Source organism: Lonchura striata, chromosome 1 (assembly GCF_046129695.1).
Source record: "Lonchura striata isolate bLonStr1 chromosome 1, bLonStr1.mat, whole genome shotgun sequence".
In the NCBI taxonomy this organism is placed as follows: domain Eukaryota; kingdom Metazoa; phylum Chordata; class Aves; order Passeriformes; family Estrildidae; genus Lonchura; species Lonchura striata.
In genome coordinates, this window is record NC_134603.1 from 105,929,612 (window position 1) to 105,948,447 (window position 18,836).

At 37.4% G+C, this 18,836-nt stretch overlaps 1 protein-coding gene across 3 annotated transcripts in view; it reads right to left on the bottom strand.

Moving 5' to 3' along the window:
• The window catches only part of TPK1 (thiamin pyrophosphokinase 1), a 300,425-nt gene that overhangs the window by 236,714 nt on the left and 44,875 nt on the right, over positions 1 to 18,836 (bottom strand). Inside the window, exon 2 of one of the 3 annotated variants that reach the window (XM_021531484.3) lies at positions 8,704 to 8,778. The exons of the other annotated variants lie outside the window; for them this stretch is intronic. Coding sequence (XP_021387159.1) covers positions 8,704 to 8,778 — 75 coding nt within the window. The remainder of the gene's footprint in view (positions 1 to 8,703; positions 8,779 to 18,836) is intronic. 3 annotated transcript variants of the gene reach the window in all.

Consider the following 18,836-nt stretch of genomic DNA (forward strand, 5'->3'; position numbering starts at 1 on the left):
ACTGTGCTAGTCATAAAGCTTACAGGAATGGAAGATGGTAATAACACATCCCTAAAAATTATAGTTTGTCCCCATTATTTCTGAGGTTAGTGGAATTTTCCCCTATGAAGAACCTATGACAATGTTTTATTTCTGTTCCAATGTATATTCACTGTTGATGAAACCAAAGGCAGGCTGATACACATCACCATTGTCTTTTCAGAGTATTAGATGAAGAACTGTTAACTTGCAATAAAGAATCATATTAATAGCCACAATACTCGTTCCACTTCTATGTGATATATTTTTGGCAAACATCTAACCAATTACACATTAAAAAAAATAAACCTACTATGCTGTTTTCTAAATGCAAATGCACAGACTATTTTAGTAACACATTTATATAATGCTAAAATTTAACAAAACAGCTTACTTTACAAAAGAGAAGAGACAATGAGTAGATCAGAAAAGATAGGTATTTTCTGACTTACATGAATTTACAGTTCAATTTTACTCCTTGATAATATGGGTGATCAAGACAGCATGTATACCATTCAGATGAGAAAACCAGTGATTCAACATCCATATTTTCAAACTACTGTTGTCCCTTCAGGCACTTAACACAGTGAAGGATGCATCCATCAGTCAAGTAGCTAATAAATACTAGCATAGTCTCAACATACTATAGAAGAGTTAAACTGTTCACTGGCTGAGTTAGTATTAATTGCAATCATGGTAATAAAGTAATAAAAACTTTTAAAATTCAAAATCTGGAAATAAACAAGACTCATGCAAATTAAAAAGACAAAAACCACTTTTAAAAAGCAATCACCAGTTGAAATCACCACTGGATCAAGGTGAGCCACTTGTACTGCTGTGGGCTTCTTGAGACTTTTTTCTTTTTTTTTTTTTTTTTTTAATTTCCTTATTATTAAAAAAAGGTTTGTCTGCCCTAAGGCAACCCTGGAGTAAGAGAAAAAGAAAGACTATAACACAGTAGTTTAATCCAAAGGCCATCAGAACCAGTGAGAAGACCCTGACACTGACAACCCTAGATAACATCCATATTTTATAAGACCTTAACACTTCACCCTAGTAATGGATTCATGCTAAACTCTAGCTGTGAAAATAATACTTTTGCCCTGTAGTAACCCCCTGAGAAACAATGTTTTTATATACTTTTCACTGGGTAGCTTGAGGCAGTGAAAATTTAAGAGTTCCTTTCATGAGATTAAAAACCTGATCTTTTCTGACACAGGTCTTACTTATGCTAACCTCACGCATTCACCTCTTCTTCTTGAGTTCATTCCCAGTACCATTGCTCTTCTTGAATCACTAACAAAATGAGCCATGAATAATCCTTTTTGCCTATTGTCTTATGGTTCTCTTTATGCTTGGGGTGTTCCAAAGCACTCTCCTGACAGTATTTTCCAAAGCTCCTTCTTTCAACAGTCCTCTGGGAAACATCATGGTAACCAGATATATAGCACGATGCTATCAAAGGCTTCTATACAGCAAATCTTGTAACAATAGAACTCCCCTAATGGGATTTGCATCCTGGCTTCATAGAAAAAGCACTGTAATAACCTCCCATTTTTTCCTTGTGCTGTAATCATCTGTTTTGCTTCTCACTAGTACTTCAAAGTAATTCTCTATTGTTCTGTAACTCTGAACTTCAGCTTAGCAGGGCTTAATTTTTCAAAGCATCACAGAGGGGAATCTTAATTACTCTATTTTTTTTTTTTCAAACAAAATCTCAAATCCATAAAACAAACAAAAAATTATTTTAGATCTCAGAATTTTTTGCTGCTGGATTTGCCAAGAACTAAAATCAACAACAAAGCATATTCAACCTACTATGTCTCAAAATTTATCTAGAAACCTCATTCTGTCACAGCATCTTCTACCGTGAGGGAACTTGAACCATGCAAAAGGGCTAGAAGATCAGCTCTGTCCTCAGCTTTGCCAATAACTCTAAAAATTCTCAAAAACTGTTGAAGCCTAAACTGTTGCTAGTAAAGTCCAGGGTACAGAAGCAGAAAGGGCCTTTGCATAATATCCACAGACGTTTAATTCAGCTGTGCAGTGAGACATTCAGAGTCAGGTACACACAAATGGACAGACCAGCTTACCACTCTCCAGGGGCAGTACCACGATGAGGGCCAGTCAGGGAATATGGAGGGAGTGGCTCAGGGACATAGGAACAGACATAGGAACAGGGGAAGGGGAAAGGGAAGGAGCCAATGGGGTTTTAACAGCTTTGAGGAAAGATTCTTGTGTCTCCTTAACTTAGGGGATGCCTGTCAGGGTCTTCACAAAAAAACAGTGAGACCTATCTTTTAAATTGTCCATACACCTAGGCTATGTCTCTCAAGAGCCCAAATTCCAAACCAGAAAGACACTAACAATATATATATATATATATATATATATATATATATATATATATATATATATATATATATATATATATATATATATCACAAATAGAATAATTTTATCATATTTCTGGAGTTTTAAGCTTGGATTTTTAAAGATAAATTTAAGCTTCCAGTTCACCACTGAAAATCTGGTTGATATCAAACTTATACAGAGTCATAGGCAAAGCATAGTCTACAAAAGCTCTCTTCCCAAAATCCCTTCTAGTGCAAACTACTGCATGTCCTAAGATCCAGATCCTACTTTGCACCTTGAGTCCTGTGTTCAGTTTTGTCTTGTCTCATTTCAAAAAAGACACTGAGGTGCTGGAGCATGTCCAGAGAAGGGCTACAAGGCTGGTGAAGGGTCTGGAACACAAGTCCTGTGAGGAGCAGTTGAGGGAGCTGGTGTTGTTTAGCCTGGAGAAAAGGAGGCTCAGTAGAGACCTCATCACTCTCTACAACTGCCTGAAAGGAGGCTGCAGCCAGGTGGAGGTCAGCCTCTTCTCCCAGTCACAAGATCAGAGGATATAACCTCAAACAGTTCCAGGAAAGGTTCAGGCTTGACATCAGAAGGAATTTATTCCCAGAAAGGGTTGTTAAATACTGGAATGGGCTGCCCAGGGAAATGGTAAGGTCACAATCCCTGGAGATGTTCAAGAAACAACAGGATGTGGCATGTAGTGCCATGTGCCTGGTGGTGATCAATCAAAGGTTGGTCTCAATGATCTTGGAGGTCTTTTCCAAATGATTCTGTGGTTCATTTCCAAGCTTAAAGCATGGTGCTAGCCAGCCCTAGAGAGGGCCAGATTTTCTTGTTCCTAAAGTACATCATAGATTCCCTACCTTTAAGAACACTTGAAATAACTCCTCTTAGACTCCTGTAGTTGAAGGACCTAACTTGCATGCAATCTAACAACAGGCACATCACCATAACAAAATATTGTTTAAATCTAAATTTAAGTGTCACAGAACATCAAATTTAAGTTACTAAGCACAAAGTAGAAATTATATTCCTGTTTTGATTCAAGTGTGGAAAATTGAACTTCATATTGATGTTTTAGAAGTCTAATAGAACAAAGTCCCTCTGTTCTCAGTGGAAAACAGAGTAGTTTAGCTGAGGCCAGCAGTAAGAGTTACTGCTAGTCTGGATGCCTGCTAGAAAGTGCAATAAAGCATACAAGTCCATGTGACATCCCAATCACCATTTTTATGAACATTTTCCTATTTATTAATAGTAGGTGCTCTGAATTCCCTCAAGTTTTATGCCAACTGCCAATTCTGGGTCCAGTACAAATTTGAGATATATTACAAGTAAGTTCAGTTAGAAACGAAAATAAAAGGTGAGAAAAAAGCTCACCATATGCAACAAGGCATGCTCATTGATGACAGGTAAAAGGGCAAGTGAATGGCTACACACACTAATAATTCTGGAAGTGTAGGTGAGTTCAACCCCTAAAGACTAAAGGAAAAAGTATCAATCATAGAGAAGAAAAACCAGCACCAGGGAAAGTCAGGTTATTTTCCCCTCCTCTTACTAAACTACAATATATTTTCTTCTGCTCTGAGACATTAAAACTGTTCCAGCTATCTGTTACCTTCCCCTCTGTACATCTGAAGTTATACCTGAACTTTGCATTGCCACTTGTATCTTATTTCCCTCTATACACAGCTCTTGGACCTCAACTGAAGTCATTCAAGATATCGATCACCTGTTACATTGCAGACAAAAGCATATGGAATATGAAATGTATGGGAGCATGTGGCACTCAAAGACAGATGACCTGAAAATCGGTCATGCAAATCAGCACCTTTTCTGATTTGATTATTTAGTAAGGAAAGATATTTTGTCATGCACAGTCACCTCTAGGTGTTCATCAACCATTCATTATCAGCATTTTCACCAAAGAGTAGGCTGGCCTTGACCGGAAAGTTTCCTGACATTCAAGAGAAGATTTAGAATGCAACAGCTACTTTGATGGAGTAGTTGCAATATGAGTATTGATAGAGAAAACTCATTTTGTGGATAAGTCATCACAATATAAATACTCCAAGAAAATACCAATTGAAGACAATTTAACAGAGTTTGGATTTGACTTACTACACTGCTGCTGTAGAAGAATGCTTTCTTTTATCTCAGTATATAAACCCCACACACAATACAGAGGTCTCTAGGGTGAGCAACATTCCTCTTTCTGGAGCTCCTCCATTTTCATGATCTACACGGTGTCATAAAATCTCCATATACTATGCATATGAAGTGGCTGGTCATGTTGTCTGTAGAGCAGCATAAGAAAATAGAGCTAGACCCCAAGTTCCTTCACTGGAAAGAATTGCCTGTGGAAGAGACTGTTTAAGGATGTACACCTGAGGAACATTTAAGCAGCCTGGTTTCATAGATGTCTCCTTTCTAAAGAATTGTCCAACATTAAACACGCCTCGCACAAGTCAGGATTCAATAAGCCTGTTCCAAGAGATGTTGGTAGTTTATTCTAATACATTAGCAGAGGACATTTGGTAGTATGAATGGCTAATATTTGAAGTTGTTCAACCTGTTTTGTTTGATTAAAGGCTTTCACGGAAAGTGTTTATTTGTGGAAAGAAATCACAATGCTTTTGAGGAAGACACAGCAGCCAATGCAGCACAACCATTATGAGAACTAAAAATACACATGGACACAGTTTCCTACTAAAAAGCCCAGCTTCACCAGGTTGCTATAGAATGCTGTCATTTCTCTGACTTTTTAAATAATAATCTTATTTTCCAGAGCATAACTCCTTGTTCTTTACAGCTGTCAATGTCAACATTTAAGAGTGGAAACTACTCCACAATGTACAGCCATTTAACATCTTATCATAAGGCAGAGAACATAAGAAAATTCTGGATCATTTGAGTAGCTTGTAGGGGTAATGTTTTAAGAAAAAAGAAACAATTTTCAGAACCTGAACTTAAGACAATTTTCACTAAGGTGATTTCTCAGCAGTGAAATAATTCTGCCTCTTCCCTAGGGAGACATCAAAAAATCAGAGCACTTGAAATCACTAGACATAGCTGTAATTCTTGGCATAAGTAAGTCACTGCATTTCTGATTAAAGAGATTTTACAAAGCAGAATCAAAGTCTCAGGAACTTTCATTTATTCCCCAGAAAGCCCATTCTGTTTTCAGCCACTAAAACCTGGGCTCTGTACTTCTCAAACTTAAGACAGCTTCAGACTTTCAACTCACAGTCAATTCTGTCAAAGATATATTTACATTTGAAATCACTTAAGAAGTAGCCCCAGAGACTAATTCAAACTGGATTTTGTCATAACCATATTTTTTTTTTATTAGATAGGATACAAACCAGGAGCTAAAAACTTTGCATAAGCAGGAATTAGGATGCATGACAGTGTTAAGGTAAGGCCTACTGGATCCAGTCTTCCTTATAGAAAACTCACAGACAGAAAAATGTGCAGCTCTGAGAAAAGCTGGGTCCTGACTCTTCAGCATATTTTCCACATTACTTCCTATTCCCCTTTACTGATCTATTCTCTTTAATTTTTCTTGCCATTTGGTTTTTCCCCTTCTCACTATATGCAGCCCAATAAATCCTTCAGGAAACAACCAATGTTGTCTGCCATATTAGTCTTCATCCTGCTTTTGCAAACTTCCACTTCTCCAGCATTTCATCCATCCTGCTTTTAGGACACTACTAACACCACATGACTGTACCAAACACCAAACAAGTCAACATATTCTAGACTGATTCATTGCAGTAATGATATATAATAGACTAAAATCATGTAGTCCTTAGCTTGTACTGCTTCATTATAGTCACTTATCCAGCTTGTGTAGCAAGAATGGTAAAAGATGTCTCTTGGAAGTGATGAAATACGATTTCAGTATCCTTCACAAAGCACAAGGAAGAAAGTTCATGCAAACTTGTACTGACTGAAATAGTTATTTTGAAAGTATGTCAGTAAAAATAGATTTCATAAATGTGTGTAATAAGACAAAGGTTAATTAGCTGCAACCACTTTTTCTCAAGGTCAAGAGGAGTTACACCTGGGATGATTTTAGCCTAGAACAGCCACTTATTGATGCGATTTTTTTTTTTAACTTAGGAAATCTCACATCACATCACTTTTTACTTGACACTAAACTGACAGGGCTAATGAAAGAAGTTATTTTGATAGGTGTTGTAGGGTAACTTTATGATGCTTGTTTCATTTCCTTTCCTCCCAAATTTACCCTAAACCAGGACAATAGGACCCAAGCTACTTGAAAATTACACATCTCAGCATTCTGTGCTGAGTATAACAACCCAAGATTCCTGTAACTCAGAGAAGTGGGACAATATTTTATCTTATTTTTCCTTTGCATTTTTCTCTCCCTTTCTCCCTGAGTTTGTGTAGCTGGCAATATTCTGTGGATTAACAGCCCCATTATTTCCTTCTCATCTCTCCTTTATGATATCTCAAGCATATACAGCTGGTCATCAGACATTGTTCCTAAGGATGATTCCTTCAGAACTTCTTTTAGTTCACATACCCAGTCCCCCAGGTTTGCCTAGTCCTGCAACAGTCGCTGTGCTAATGATCCTCCAGAACCAGGATCCAGAAAACTGCTGACACCTAAAGTAGTCCACTAGCACTGTAAACCAGGCATTACCAAAATCTTGTCCTGGATTCACTAAGGTTTGCTGCAGCTGAGATGCTTTTAAGAAAAAACATTTCATGTTTACCATACAACCACTTCCATCTGTCATTTTACTTAGATAGAAAATATCCACCTATTTCTTAAAGTAAACTACCAGCAAAAATCTTAATAGCTTAATTAGGACTTCTGCTCCTCCCACAAAGACTTTGGAAAACTGTTTACAGCACCAACAATCATTTTCAACACAGTTATGCTCAACAGGAACCCATTGAGGTAGCTTTGAATTAGACAGTCTTTGGCCTACTTTATTTTATTCAGCTTCTTATTTCAACACTTCACAGAAGCACTACAGTTTAAAGGCTTACAGTAAGAAGCACCCTATGCCCCAAGGTTACAACAAATGAGGAAGATTTAAAATTCCAAAGGACAGACAAAAAAAAAGTCTGATCAACAAAATACAGCACTACAACAACACATGCAAGGTATTACCAGACACTGAATACCGCCATTCAGAAACCATGCAAATCTGGTTTACTGTCTCTTTTTTTAACCCCAATCCTAAAAACAGGAAAGGTGGGACAAAGAAATAAGGTCAAATGCTTCATCTTGTTTCCTTCTCTATTTAATACAAAGCAGGTGTTTCACTGTATCTTTTTAAATGAAAAAATATGTAGAATTGGATCTATAAAATAAGTAGAAAGCCCTTCCACTGAGGGCTTGTTACTTTCTTGCTGATTATGCAAATGAAAGTGATTTTGTTTGGGGTATAGCACTTGTTCAGGTGCTTTGAATAGTCTTGTACAATTATCTTCCTTTTTTATCACTCTTTTGGCTATATGGGTACCTAATTTGGGTTTACTGGAATTAAGTGCTATGAATATATCCTGCTCACTTCATCCCTTATTTCAATTCCTTTTAACTGTACAGCTACCCCCTGCCAGTCCTTATGCCTATGGTGCAACCAAATAGCTCTATCTGCTCCACTCAGTTAAGAGGAATCTCTCTGCAAAGTTCCCACCCTGGGACTAAGTTAGAGACAGTTCCTGTGGCTTTTCAGAAAGCTTCTGAAGGGCTACGTTCTTGCATGGAGGAATTAATAGCTCCAAGCTTGTAAGGATTTACATATCTCCACAAAATGTCAGCAAATCTGAAGCTATCATACCAGAGATGATGATTAGTACTGTGTATATTTAACAAAGGGGTAGTGAAATCTGATTTGCATATTTCTGACAAGCACGCAAATTCCCCACTGCTTTCACAACTTAGTATCTACACGGTTCATTTTATTTTGATTAAATTTAACACTTTTCACTGATGACCTTTAAAGAAATGCTCACTTCCAGACTCTTAAATGCACCATTGATCTGTTACACTTTGTCAGCAAAACAATGATTGTTCCTGAGAAGCATCTGAAAAGCTACAGTCTTACACAGATCAGTGCACAAAGTTCCCTCTGACATGTGCAATGCAGGGATGCAGAATTTGCATAATCAGCTCATTTGCTGCATTCAGCAACAAGGGACATACTCTGCCAGTTCACACCCTCACCAGAAGGTTGCTCTAGTAAAGAGGAAATTGCCACAGTGAAATTCAACAGACATGAAGTACATTAGCTGGGTAACAGCTAAGAAAATACACAAATGAAGATGTATGTGAGTTATTATTACCTCTGCTCCACAGACAATGGAAATGACCTTTGTTGAAAGGCTGGTTCAGAATCAGAAGGCAAAACTTCAGGTTCCCTGTAAGATAAATGTTGGCACTCATTAGCAATAATTTTTTTTTTGGTCCTTTTTAAAAAAAAAAAATATTTTTGCCAGATGAATTTTAATCCAACCACATCAGAGTAACTCCACAAGTATCCTTGCTTCTCAGGTTTTACCACTTCAGATTGAGAAACTGCCAGAACTTCATAAGACACCTTTTACTTGGTAGGGCTTTGCTACATGTTTCATTTATAAGTGACTTTTACTTACTGAAGGCCATCCTCAACAGGACCCCCCATCTATACAGCTCTCTCATTTAATCTCCCACCTGTTACTGCTGCCTGGATGCAGCAATTACTTATATGAGCTTACTCTGATCTCTGTTAATGGGGAAGACTGGAGGAGACTCCATATAAAGATGTCTTTAACCTACACCCAATATTCCACCCTCCTGGAGGATGCAGAACTCTTGCTGCCATCAGCAGCTTCTGTGCCTGTGTTTTCATGTCATTTAGAAGCTCTAATTGTGGTAGAAATAAAGAATGAAAGGCTGTGACCTAGGAACTTAAAACCAAAAGCTATGTACTTTAGCCTGTGTTATCTAGGTGATACTGCAGACTAAAAATCTCAGTGGGTTTACCAGCCCAACTTGATTAAGCTCATAAAGCCTTCTGCCCCTGCAAAACATGCATGTTGAAGGTCGAAAATAAACCTACAGTTACAAGAGCCTTAAAATAAAATAAGGATGTATGATATGACACACTTTGAATTCAAAGAGTAAATACATAAATCATTGATGGCTGCCTGCAGTGGGACTTGCATTATTTCACTTCCTAATTATCTTGCCAATCATCTAGGAATACAAGTTTCCCCTGGAGCTTGATATCCTTAGGCAATCAAGTTAATGAATAATATTTGGTCATGTGAAGCCACTGTAATTTAAAAAAGAAAACCTCTATCACTAGAAAGTCTTTTGAGAAGATCCAGTATAGCATAGGCAGAAGGCTACAGTAGAAACCTGTGGCCTGAGCCATATCATGTTATCAAGGAAAATACAGCTGGTCAAACTGCTGAAGGTGAAAGAACATCTAGGGATTGGATTTGGAAGGGGCAGTCTTTAAAATAATTAATTAAATGCATGTTTAGGAGAACAAAGTGAAGGTTAGCAAACTGGGATACCACTATTCTGCATCTTCTGCACCTTTCCCTTTGAGTGATTTAGGGTTTCCCTCCCCACTGACCCATTCCAGGCCTCAGTTTCCTAAAACAGAAGCAACAGTATTGTCCCCCTTCATAAGTATCAAAAGAAACAAAAATGAAGACCTAGATGATTTTTACTCCAGTGAAAATTCTACATGGTTATCACAGCTATCTTCTGCCTGGTGCTTTCAAATACCTTCCCTCAAGCCTTCTACTTCCATCTTTGTTGACATTGTCCTCACTTCCATTTAATTCATGTATATATAGGGGAATAAATTTTCACAGGGAATAAATGGGCAGGTGGAAAGACCAAGTAAACAAAAGAGAGAAAGAAGTTTTTTCTCTGTGTAGTCTGAACAGTTTTGCCTTGTCCTTGAACTTTAAGAGAAAGGTAGAAAACAATACGTTCAAACTAAGTACCAATTTCCAGCTGCCTCACAAAATGGGACCTCAGCAGCAGATCTCCTAATGATTGTTAAGTGAGAAAGGCTGCCAACTCTTTGTATTAAACATAATCATCTCGTGATGCTCTCCATTGAAAAGAGCCAGCAAATATCACAGCTTCAGTTACTGGTATAGTAAGACAAAGCAGACATGGGTGCTGTAAGCCTATGCTTGCTGGAGAATCACAAAAGGCACTTCTGTGCCTGTTTTAAACCCTTAAGCCATTTCAGCATATGAAAACAGCCACAGATTGCAACTTTTCTCTGCACATCAGAAGTACTCTTGTTATATATATTAGGGCACATTTTTGAAGCCAAAAATGTACTGTAGGTGTCTACGCTGAGATTTCAGAGACCGATTTTTAGAAATGACATTTCCAAGAACTTCCAGTGAGGTCCATAAGAGCTGCTGGGTCTTAGATGTTCAGTTGTTGCAAAGAAGTCAAGAAGTAGATGCCCACAGCACACACAGTTAGGAGATGTGGGGGGTTATGTCTTTAGGGTTGTTTGTTGTTTGTGTTTTTTAAAGTACAGTTACGGGTTGAAAAAGTAGAGAAATGGAAATTATTGTTTCACCTGCTTTTAGAGAAGTGAACACTCCAGTCATTTCAAACCAGTCATTTCATACAATTAAGGCATGATAAAATGCTATGATTAATGTTATGATTAATGCTGCCAAAATGAGCCTAAATGCCAATATTTTAATAGTGCCTGCTGAGTTAATATAAAATTGCACACGAGGCTCAGTCCTTGATAGATGTAAAACAGTAATAAAACTGGGCTGCAATAATTTACAGCCATTGCCCTAAAAATATTAATAATGGGGACATCTGATGGCAAAGACCACGTCAACAGACAGAATATGCAACATTCATCACTCTGAGAAAAACATGAGAGCTTACTGTGCCACTGCTCCAAACACTCTACTGGCTATTCATTTGAAAACAAATCTACTTCAAGGCCATTTATCTTTAAAAGCTCTCAACAAATTAGGGCACATGTATCTCCTGGACTCTGCCCATCCATTTTTCACAAAATTAATTAGCACCCTGACCCAACTATTACTGACATTGTGCTCTGTGTGGACTAATGGGAAAGAGGTTTCTGTAAGCAAGAAATAGCCAGCAATATCCCCAGATATGGATAGCTCTGCTGAAGAAACTTTAGTGACCCTTTTGCTAAAGGCAGAACAAGTTTCACTCTTGCATAGTTTCTTCCATTTTTAGTATAATTTTCTATTTCATTATGTACTTTTGCAGCTCTTGCAGCCTGAGCAAATTCTACCATCTGCAGCAAAAGCAGAAAAGAATAAATTGCTCCCTACAAAACCTCCAGCTTATTCTTGATATTTATATCAACACAGAGAACAAATGGAGTCAAGTCCCACAGTCAAAGTCCTCCTGTGGAAGAATTAGCCACACAGTAAGGCCTGTGATGTACAAACCTACAGAACAGGAGGATGACTGTAGGAAATTTTTATTTGCATTTAAGGAACCAAATTCTTCCCCCCTCTTGTTTTCTATTTGATGCTTATAAACCTTGCACTGCTACAGGCATAAAGAGTAAGAATGAATGTGTGAAAAACTATGTGAACAGGCAGTTACATGAGAAAATATAGTTAAAAAAACTTCTAGCAGACTCAGAAAATTCCTTATCTGTGAGTAAGATGGATAACTTTTATTCCTGTTGGAAACCTTTCCTAAGTTACAAATCAGTCCATCAATCAATAAACAATGGCTACAAGTTTCTACACAGGCATCATCACCTGATCCTTCCTGAAAACTTTTTTCCTTTTCTTCTTTCCAAAATTATGTAGCTGAACTTCTTTGATGGACCTTCTCATGCTTGCTTTGGAAAGGACTTTTATCAAAAGTGTTGTGAACATCCCTGATGTGCACATCTGTGCACTGCTTATGCAACGACTTTTTACCACATTGTAACATTGAACAATTCCAATATATTTCAGAGCACAGATTTGTTATTCTAAAATACTTCTTGACTTCTCTCTGTCATATTACATTTATCTAGCTATTTTACAAATACTTATAATATAATTATGCATTTTTAATTGATTTCCCTTTGCCATGTGCCAGTCTTCAGGATGTATGCCTACCACAAAGCATAGGTAAAAGGCACATATATTTTTAAAGACAAGCCTTTCTCTGGTAGCCAATATAATAATATATGCCACTTTGCTTCCTTTCAGTTTCAGTGTTAGACTCAAATCACTAGGAGTTTTCCTGCATACTGTGAGGGTGTTGGTATGGAATTTTCTAAAGTGGGGAAAAAACTTTCAATGCTTCAAACAAGAGGCCCTTTGAGAAAGATCACTGCTATTCTCAGACTTTCTGACATGATGCAAGTGGTAATACACAATGGGGGGACATGCTGGGCTAGGATACAGGGATGCCTCAAGGTGCTGACAAAATATTACTTCAAATTCAGAGTTTCAGCCACAGAAAGTGGCTTCCACTAAACAATTAATGTTTTGGGTTTGTTTCTTTGGTAGTTGAATTTTACTGTTTGCCTGAAGAGGAACCATTCCTTTCCTTTCCAGTGATCTATCAAAATCAACAAAGAAGCAGGCTCAGTGCAGATGAAAAATAGGAAAGAGACTGGTAGTATAGGGGCACAGCTGCAAGTTGGAAGATGGCTATAAGTTTCCAGAAAATTTGTGTACTGGTAGAAATATATCTAAATACTCAAGATGCTAACCAAGATCCATTACAAAGACACTGAGTTATACACATTTCTCATCATATAGACGGACATCCAAATATACAACAGCTTCTGAGACAAAAAGCTCTGAATGATCTTACTGAAAATTTATTCCTGCTCATGTTTCTGCTCTCACATCAGTCTACAGATACACTATGATATATATAAATATACCATGAGAACAAAAACAAACAAAAATCCCCACCAAAAAAATAGCCAAACAAAAACCCCCAACAAAACAAAAACCCAAACAAACAAACAAAAAAAAAACAAAACAAAAAACCAAATACCAAAAAAAAAAAAAAATTAGTTTTCAGTACCATAACTTACTCATAAAATTCCTACCCCTCAGATTAATTTTAAATGAACAGTCACTGCCCACTTAAATGTCAGAGTATATAGGAAGGGACAAGACTGTTTTTCACAGTTCCAAAACTGACTGATAACAGAGGAGAGAAACAGGCTGAGGCAGCTCTTTGGGCAGTTGATGTTCCTTTAGCTGCACAAGAATTAACACCAAAATTGTGATTCTAAGAATTCCACATAAGTTAGATTTACTGTGAGCCTATAATAATAAACCCTGAAGAAAGCAGTTCACAAAATCAGCAAACAAAAAACCAGAAACAATCGATCCAGCTATTGCTACAGAACACCAGAGCAAGATTACTGTGGCAACTAGGGGTTTTCAATTAAAACAAAGGAGTTTGGGGGATCAGCACCAAATCTACACCATATTTTCTGCCAAATAAGCACCTGTCTCTAAGTGTTAAGTCAAAACTGATACTCTTATTGAAATTGACCATTTAATTCAGGGCTTTTTGAAGAGCTACCATCCACTTCCCAAAAATACTCAAATGGAACAATCTCACCACCAGGAATGAAGTAAATTATTGATTAGAAACTAAGGAGGAATGGGTCTGTCAGACCAAGGAGCATTCTCCATTTCCTGAAAGGCTTTCTTCATCATGGTTATTTGCTTTTTGTTTTTCTTAGACACTGAAAAACCCACCCGTAGTTTCCTACCTGCTACACACATACAATTCCTAATTTATTTCCTGATATAACATTTCTTGAAAGTTGACTACTGATTCACAAGACAAGATTCTGATTTTATCAGTTACTATCTTTGGCAGCTCACTATAAGTAGTATGTAGATCTACCTTATCAAGTAGCATGGCAGAATAAAATCAGTCTGTAAAGCAAAACTGTTGGTGCTGAAGGTTTGATATTCACATTACACGTGTTTCAAGAGAAAGGGAGAGAGGGAGGCTACTACAGGATAAGCTTAGTCTGGTTTTGTAGACCCATTAGCAGCAGGAGAGCATTATGTGCACTCCTGCAGCACATTTTTATCCAAAAGAAAATCAATTCACATATTCCAAAACCACCCTGCAATGTAAAGCAAACCACAGCAAACAGGCAGGATCATGAGACTTGCTTCAAAATTATATTCTTGATCCACAGTAAAATACTAATGTAAATATGCCAATAGCCACATGGATTTTGACTTCTGAATTTTTATTTATATTTTATGCCACAAGATGAGTTTAACTTGAATGATGCTTTTTAAATTTTATACTCATCAAAATTTGGCTCTAAACTTAAGATTTTTTTTTCTCTAAGAGCCAATCTGACACTTTTATCTATCATGTATGGAAAGTGTGAGGGGGACTCAACACAAAATGTATAAATATAGCATTATAAATTCCTGAAAAAGCACTTAACATCAAATCCTAAGATGCTACTTTCGAAGATTATCTTTTAAGCTAAAACCTCACTTTGAACAGAACAAATAGTGCACTTTATACAAAAACACTCCTTATTCTGCTGTTCTCTTTCTTGAACCAAGATTTCCCACACAGTGCTTCCTTTCGTTGGGAAACCCAGTGCTCTGCTGTGATACCAAGGAATATAAAAAAGGGTAATCCTAGGACCATTATGCAGACCAAATCAACACTCTAAAATATAAACATTTCACATTTTAAAAGTTTCACAACTGCTGCAGAACTACTACTCCGAAAATGGAAAAACTTCAAATCAGTACAATCTACTTCCTCCATCTCTGCTCTTGCTGAAAAGGTAGTTGTCAGCTTTAATTCAGAGAAATAGTTCATTTTAGACTATTGTATTAATTATAGCCACTGTTTATAAAACATTGTGTAGCTGCTTTTTTCCAAATGAATCCCAAGCCTCCAAACAAGCCATTTAATTTTCCTCATAATAGTAACAACTGCAATAATAAACCTGAACAAATTATGCAAAAGGATCAGAGACCTTACAAATATGTTCTCAAACTTCTTGAATGAATAAATCAAATATGCATACCCAACTGATTTTTGTGCAAAGGCACTGTTATCCCTGTCAATGCATTTTAGTGTTTATTTTTTCATGTAAATTCTAGTGATTTTTAAATATTTCGCAGCTCTTAATTCTCCAGGCAAATTCCAGCAAGAAGAGTAGGAAGAAAAGGGGCTTTGTGCAAACAGTCTTATTGAAAAGCTGCAATGTGTTACCCTCTGGAGAACCCTCTACAAGAATTTATGTGGATGAATTCAAACCAACTAATTTCTCACAATAAGTTACAAACATGGCCATACACATGGGATAATCTACCCACATCATCAACCACTGTGCCTAGAAGGGTGCCATGCCTTGCAATGAAATTTCTCAATTAATGTTGATGCTTCTCTGGAGAATGTCAGAGCTGCATTTCTGATTTCAGTGTGTGATGGGATGTTTCTTTTCATCCTAAATCCTATAGTCTATAGCTGCATTTCTGAGTACTTGGGACTTCTGCTCTTTATGTGTCAAACATCTCAGTCTGATCAAGCAGAATAAGGTCACACAGTTCCCAGTAGTGAATCTTCAGCTGTAGATAACTTGTCCAGCATCACAAAGAAACTTCATGGCAGGATTCAACTCTCTAGGGCAACACAGAACTCAACTGAATCATAAGAACTGACTAGAAATCATAACCACACTTACTATTATGTACATGGACATGATGCTTGTGTCCCATTACCAGCTCTCATTTGAAAATAAACACAGTGGAGTAACCAATCACTTGGGGAGGGGGCGGGGGGCAGCATTATACACAAACCATAAAACAGGCTTTTCAAGACACACACTTGGCAGATGCACCATTTGCCACTGCAAGGCCTTTGGTTTGATTTACCTCACACGCTTGTGACTTGTCTCGAGGGATGTGGCCACACCATACCCATAATTCTGCACTTTGTGCAAATTTGCCTTTCATTTCCAGCCAAGCACAGCAAAGGTCAGAATTAACTGGAAGCAGCAGTGGTTGGTTAGCTGAGATATTATTGCCAATTCACTTACACACTTCCAGTTTTCAAGATTGGACTCAAATTATCCAACAATCTAAAAAAGAGAGATTTCTGATGTAGGCACAGACAAGTAGAGGTCTACAGTATTATTCAGCTATGTTTTACCCTGTGGCATGGAAAAAACTAGCCAAATGATGCTGAAGTGATGAATAGGAAGTGAAATAGAAGGAGGACAGACGATTTTGTGCAAAATGGGAAGACTAGTCACCAAGGTTGCAGAATCGGACACAACTTTCACACTTAAGGTAAACTTTTAAAATGCATTAATTTCACTGCAATTATATTATAAAAATACTGAATTATTTGCTTTGTTATTCACAGGAAAATTATCATCTGAAACAGTAATCATTTGACACCTTTTAAGTTCAATAGCAGTTGGAAGAGACAAAAATTAGACAGTCTTACTATAAAAATATCGATAGCCTAATGGTAAAATTTACTTTAGTGTTTAAAACCTCTAGGCACAGACCATTAGATTTGGAGCTTAAATCTGCATCAAAGTGAAATGAAAGCAAATCTCGAGAAAATCTAAACAACTATTACTATTCAAGGAAGTCCCAACCTTAAAAGAAAACCAAAGAGTGGTGCTCACTTTCTCACTCTGTAATAGCCAGGTCTAATGTAACGCTCTCCATGCATTTTAAAAACACAGCATCAACACCATCTGAATACATCACACTAACAATACTTGTTATCTGGGATGTCTCCATTTCCAAGGAGACAACCAGGCATACTAGCTCCCCTGGCAGTCGATATTGTCAGCTCAATCTGCACACAGCAAGGGCAAGGTGACTTCAAGGAATCACAAGGCAGAGCAGGCAGATGTCAGTAGTCTCTCTGGGCAAATAGGCACAAAGCACAACCCTTTCAGCAAACATTCAGCTCAGCAAACAGCACAGTACCATTTCTATGGTCAACAGATATCTTTGGATATTTTCTACAGGATTAACAAAATGTAATATGCATTTAATGATTCATATATTGGAGTCCTGACCAAAGAGTAAGAACTGTAGGAACACAAAAGTGCCTAACTGCACAGAATTTAGAACCCCTGCTTGCTGCTACCAAGCACCCCACTGAGCCTTCAGTTCCTGGCACTAACATCTTCTATGCACATAAAAGTCTGAATTCCATTTGCACCAAGATGCACTTTAAGAGGCTGACAGAATCTGATGCCTCTTTTGATGTCAAAACACCACCCCTATCCACCAATGGAGACATTTCTCTACTATCTCATTTGAAGCACATGTTTCAAGTAGCTGTTTTTGAAGCATGCCTATTAGATCCTGCTTCACAATGTCAGCTATGTCATTTTTAAAAACTGGGAAGGAGCTATACCTTTTATCAGCATGGATAAAGTTAGTGCATTTAACTTCAGGAGACTGATGACCCACATTCAGGTTCTCTATCAAGAGGGAATTCACATCTAAATTCAGTCAAGACAGTGCTCTCCTCTCCAAATATGACATTATTTTTGGGGAAGAAGATTCTTCCCTCTCTGCAACAAAATTAAATATATTGATGGGACTATTTTCATAAAACAGTTCAACATGAGTAGCCTGTGGAAGTCTGATTCTGCAGTCCAGTGACCTAAAAAAAGTTTGAGCTCCAACTTATTCAAATATCTCTTTTCCACTTTGAATACATCCTCCAATTACTTCACCATAGTATTACAGGATTATATCTATTGCCTCATTCCTAATGTGTGACATGCTTTCAGAGAACAATGTAACCTCTTGTTTTACAGGATAATTTTCAGGCAAGAAGACTGGTTTTCTAATTTTCTTCAGAAGACTTGGCACTAGTAGTCATAAAAGGAGGGAATAACTTTCTGCAACACAGCATAAAATGTCCAAATCCAACAGAGCAGTATTTTAGATGCTTCAGTCTTCCCACTTCTCACAGTATTCCCACTGCCAAACTCAGCTTGATTCCTCCTTAGTACATTTACACTGATGGATTGAACTCTTTGTATACAATTTCTCTCTCTTCCCTGTACATACAGTCCCACTACCATCCTGAGGACAAGTACACCATCATTAAAAGTGCAGTGTGCATCTATTGAATAGCCCAAAGGCTAAACTCCAGTATAAAGTTGTGCAGGCACAAAGTAACATCCCATCTTCAGAAAGAGGAAAACAGGAATTATGTGACTGTAGGAAGATCACACTCCTATGCAGAAAATGAGTCAATACAAAAAAAAAAAAAAAAAAAAAAGTTCCTTTCCACTTCTCAGCTATATCTTATAAGACACATTACAAATCACAGATGGCTTCTGGCCAAACTCCAGTGTGGACAATTACAGGCTTCTCTTTCCCTACTTCTGTTCAGCCATCCAAATGAAATACAGTATCTTTCACTGTCCTGAACTCACATGTACTAATTA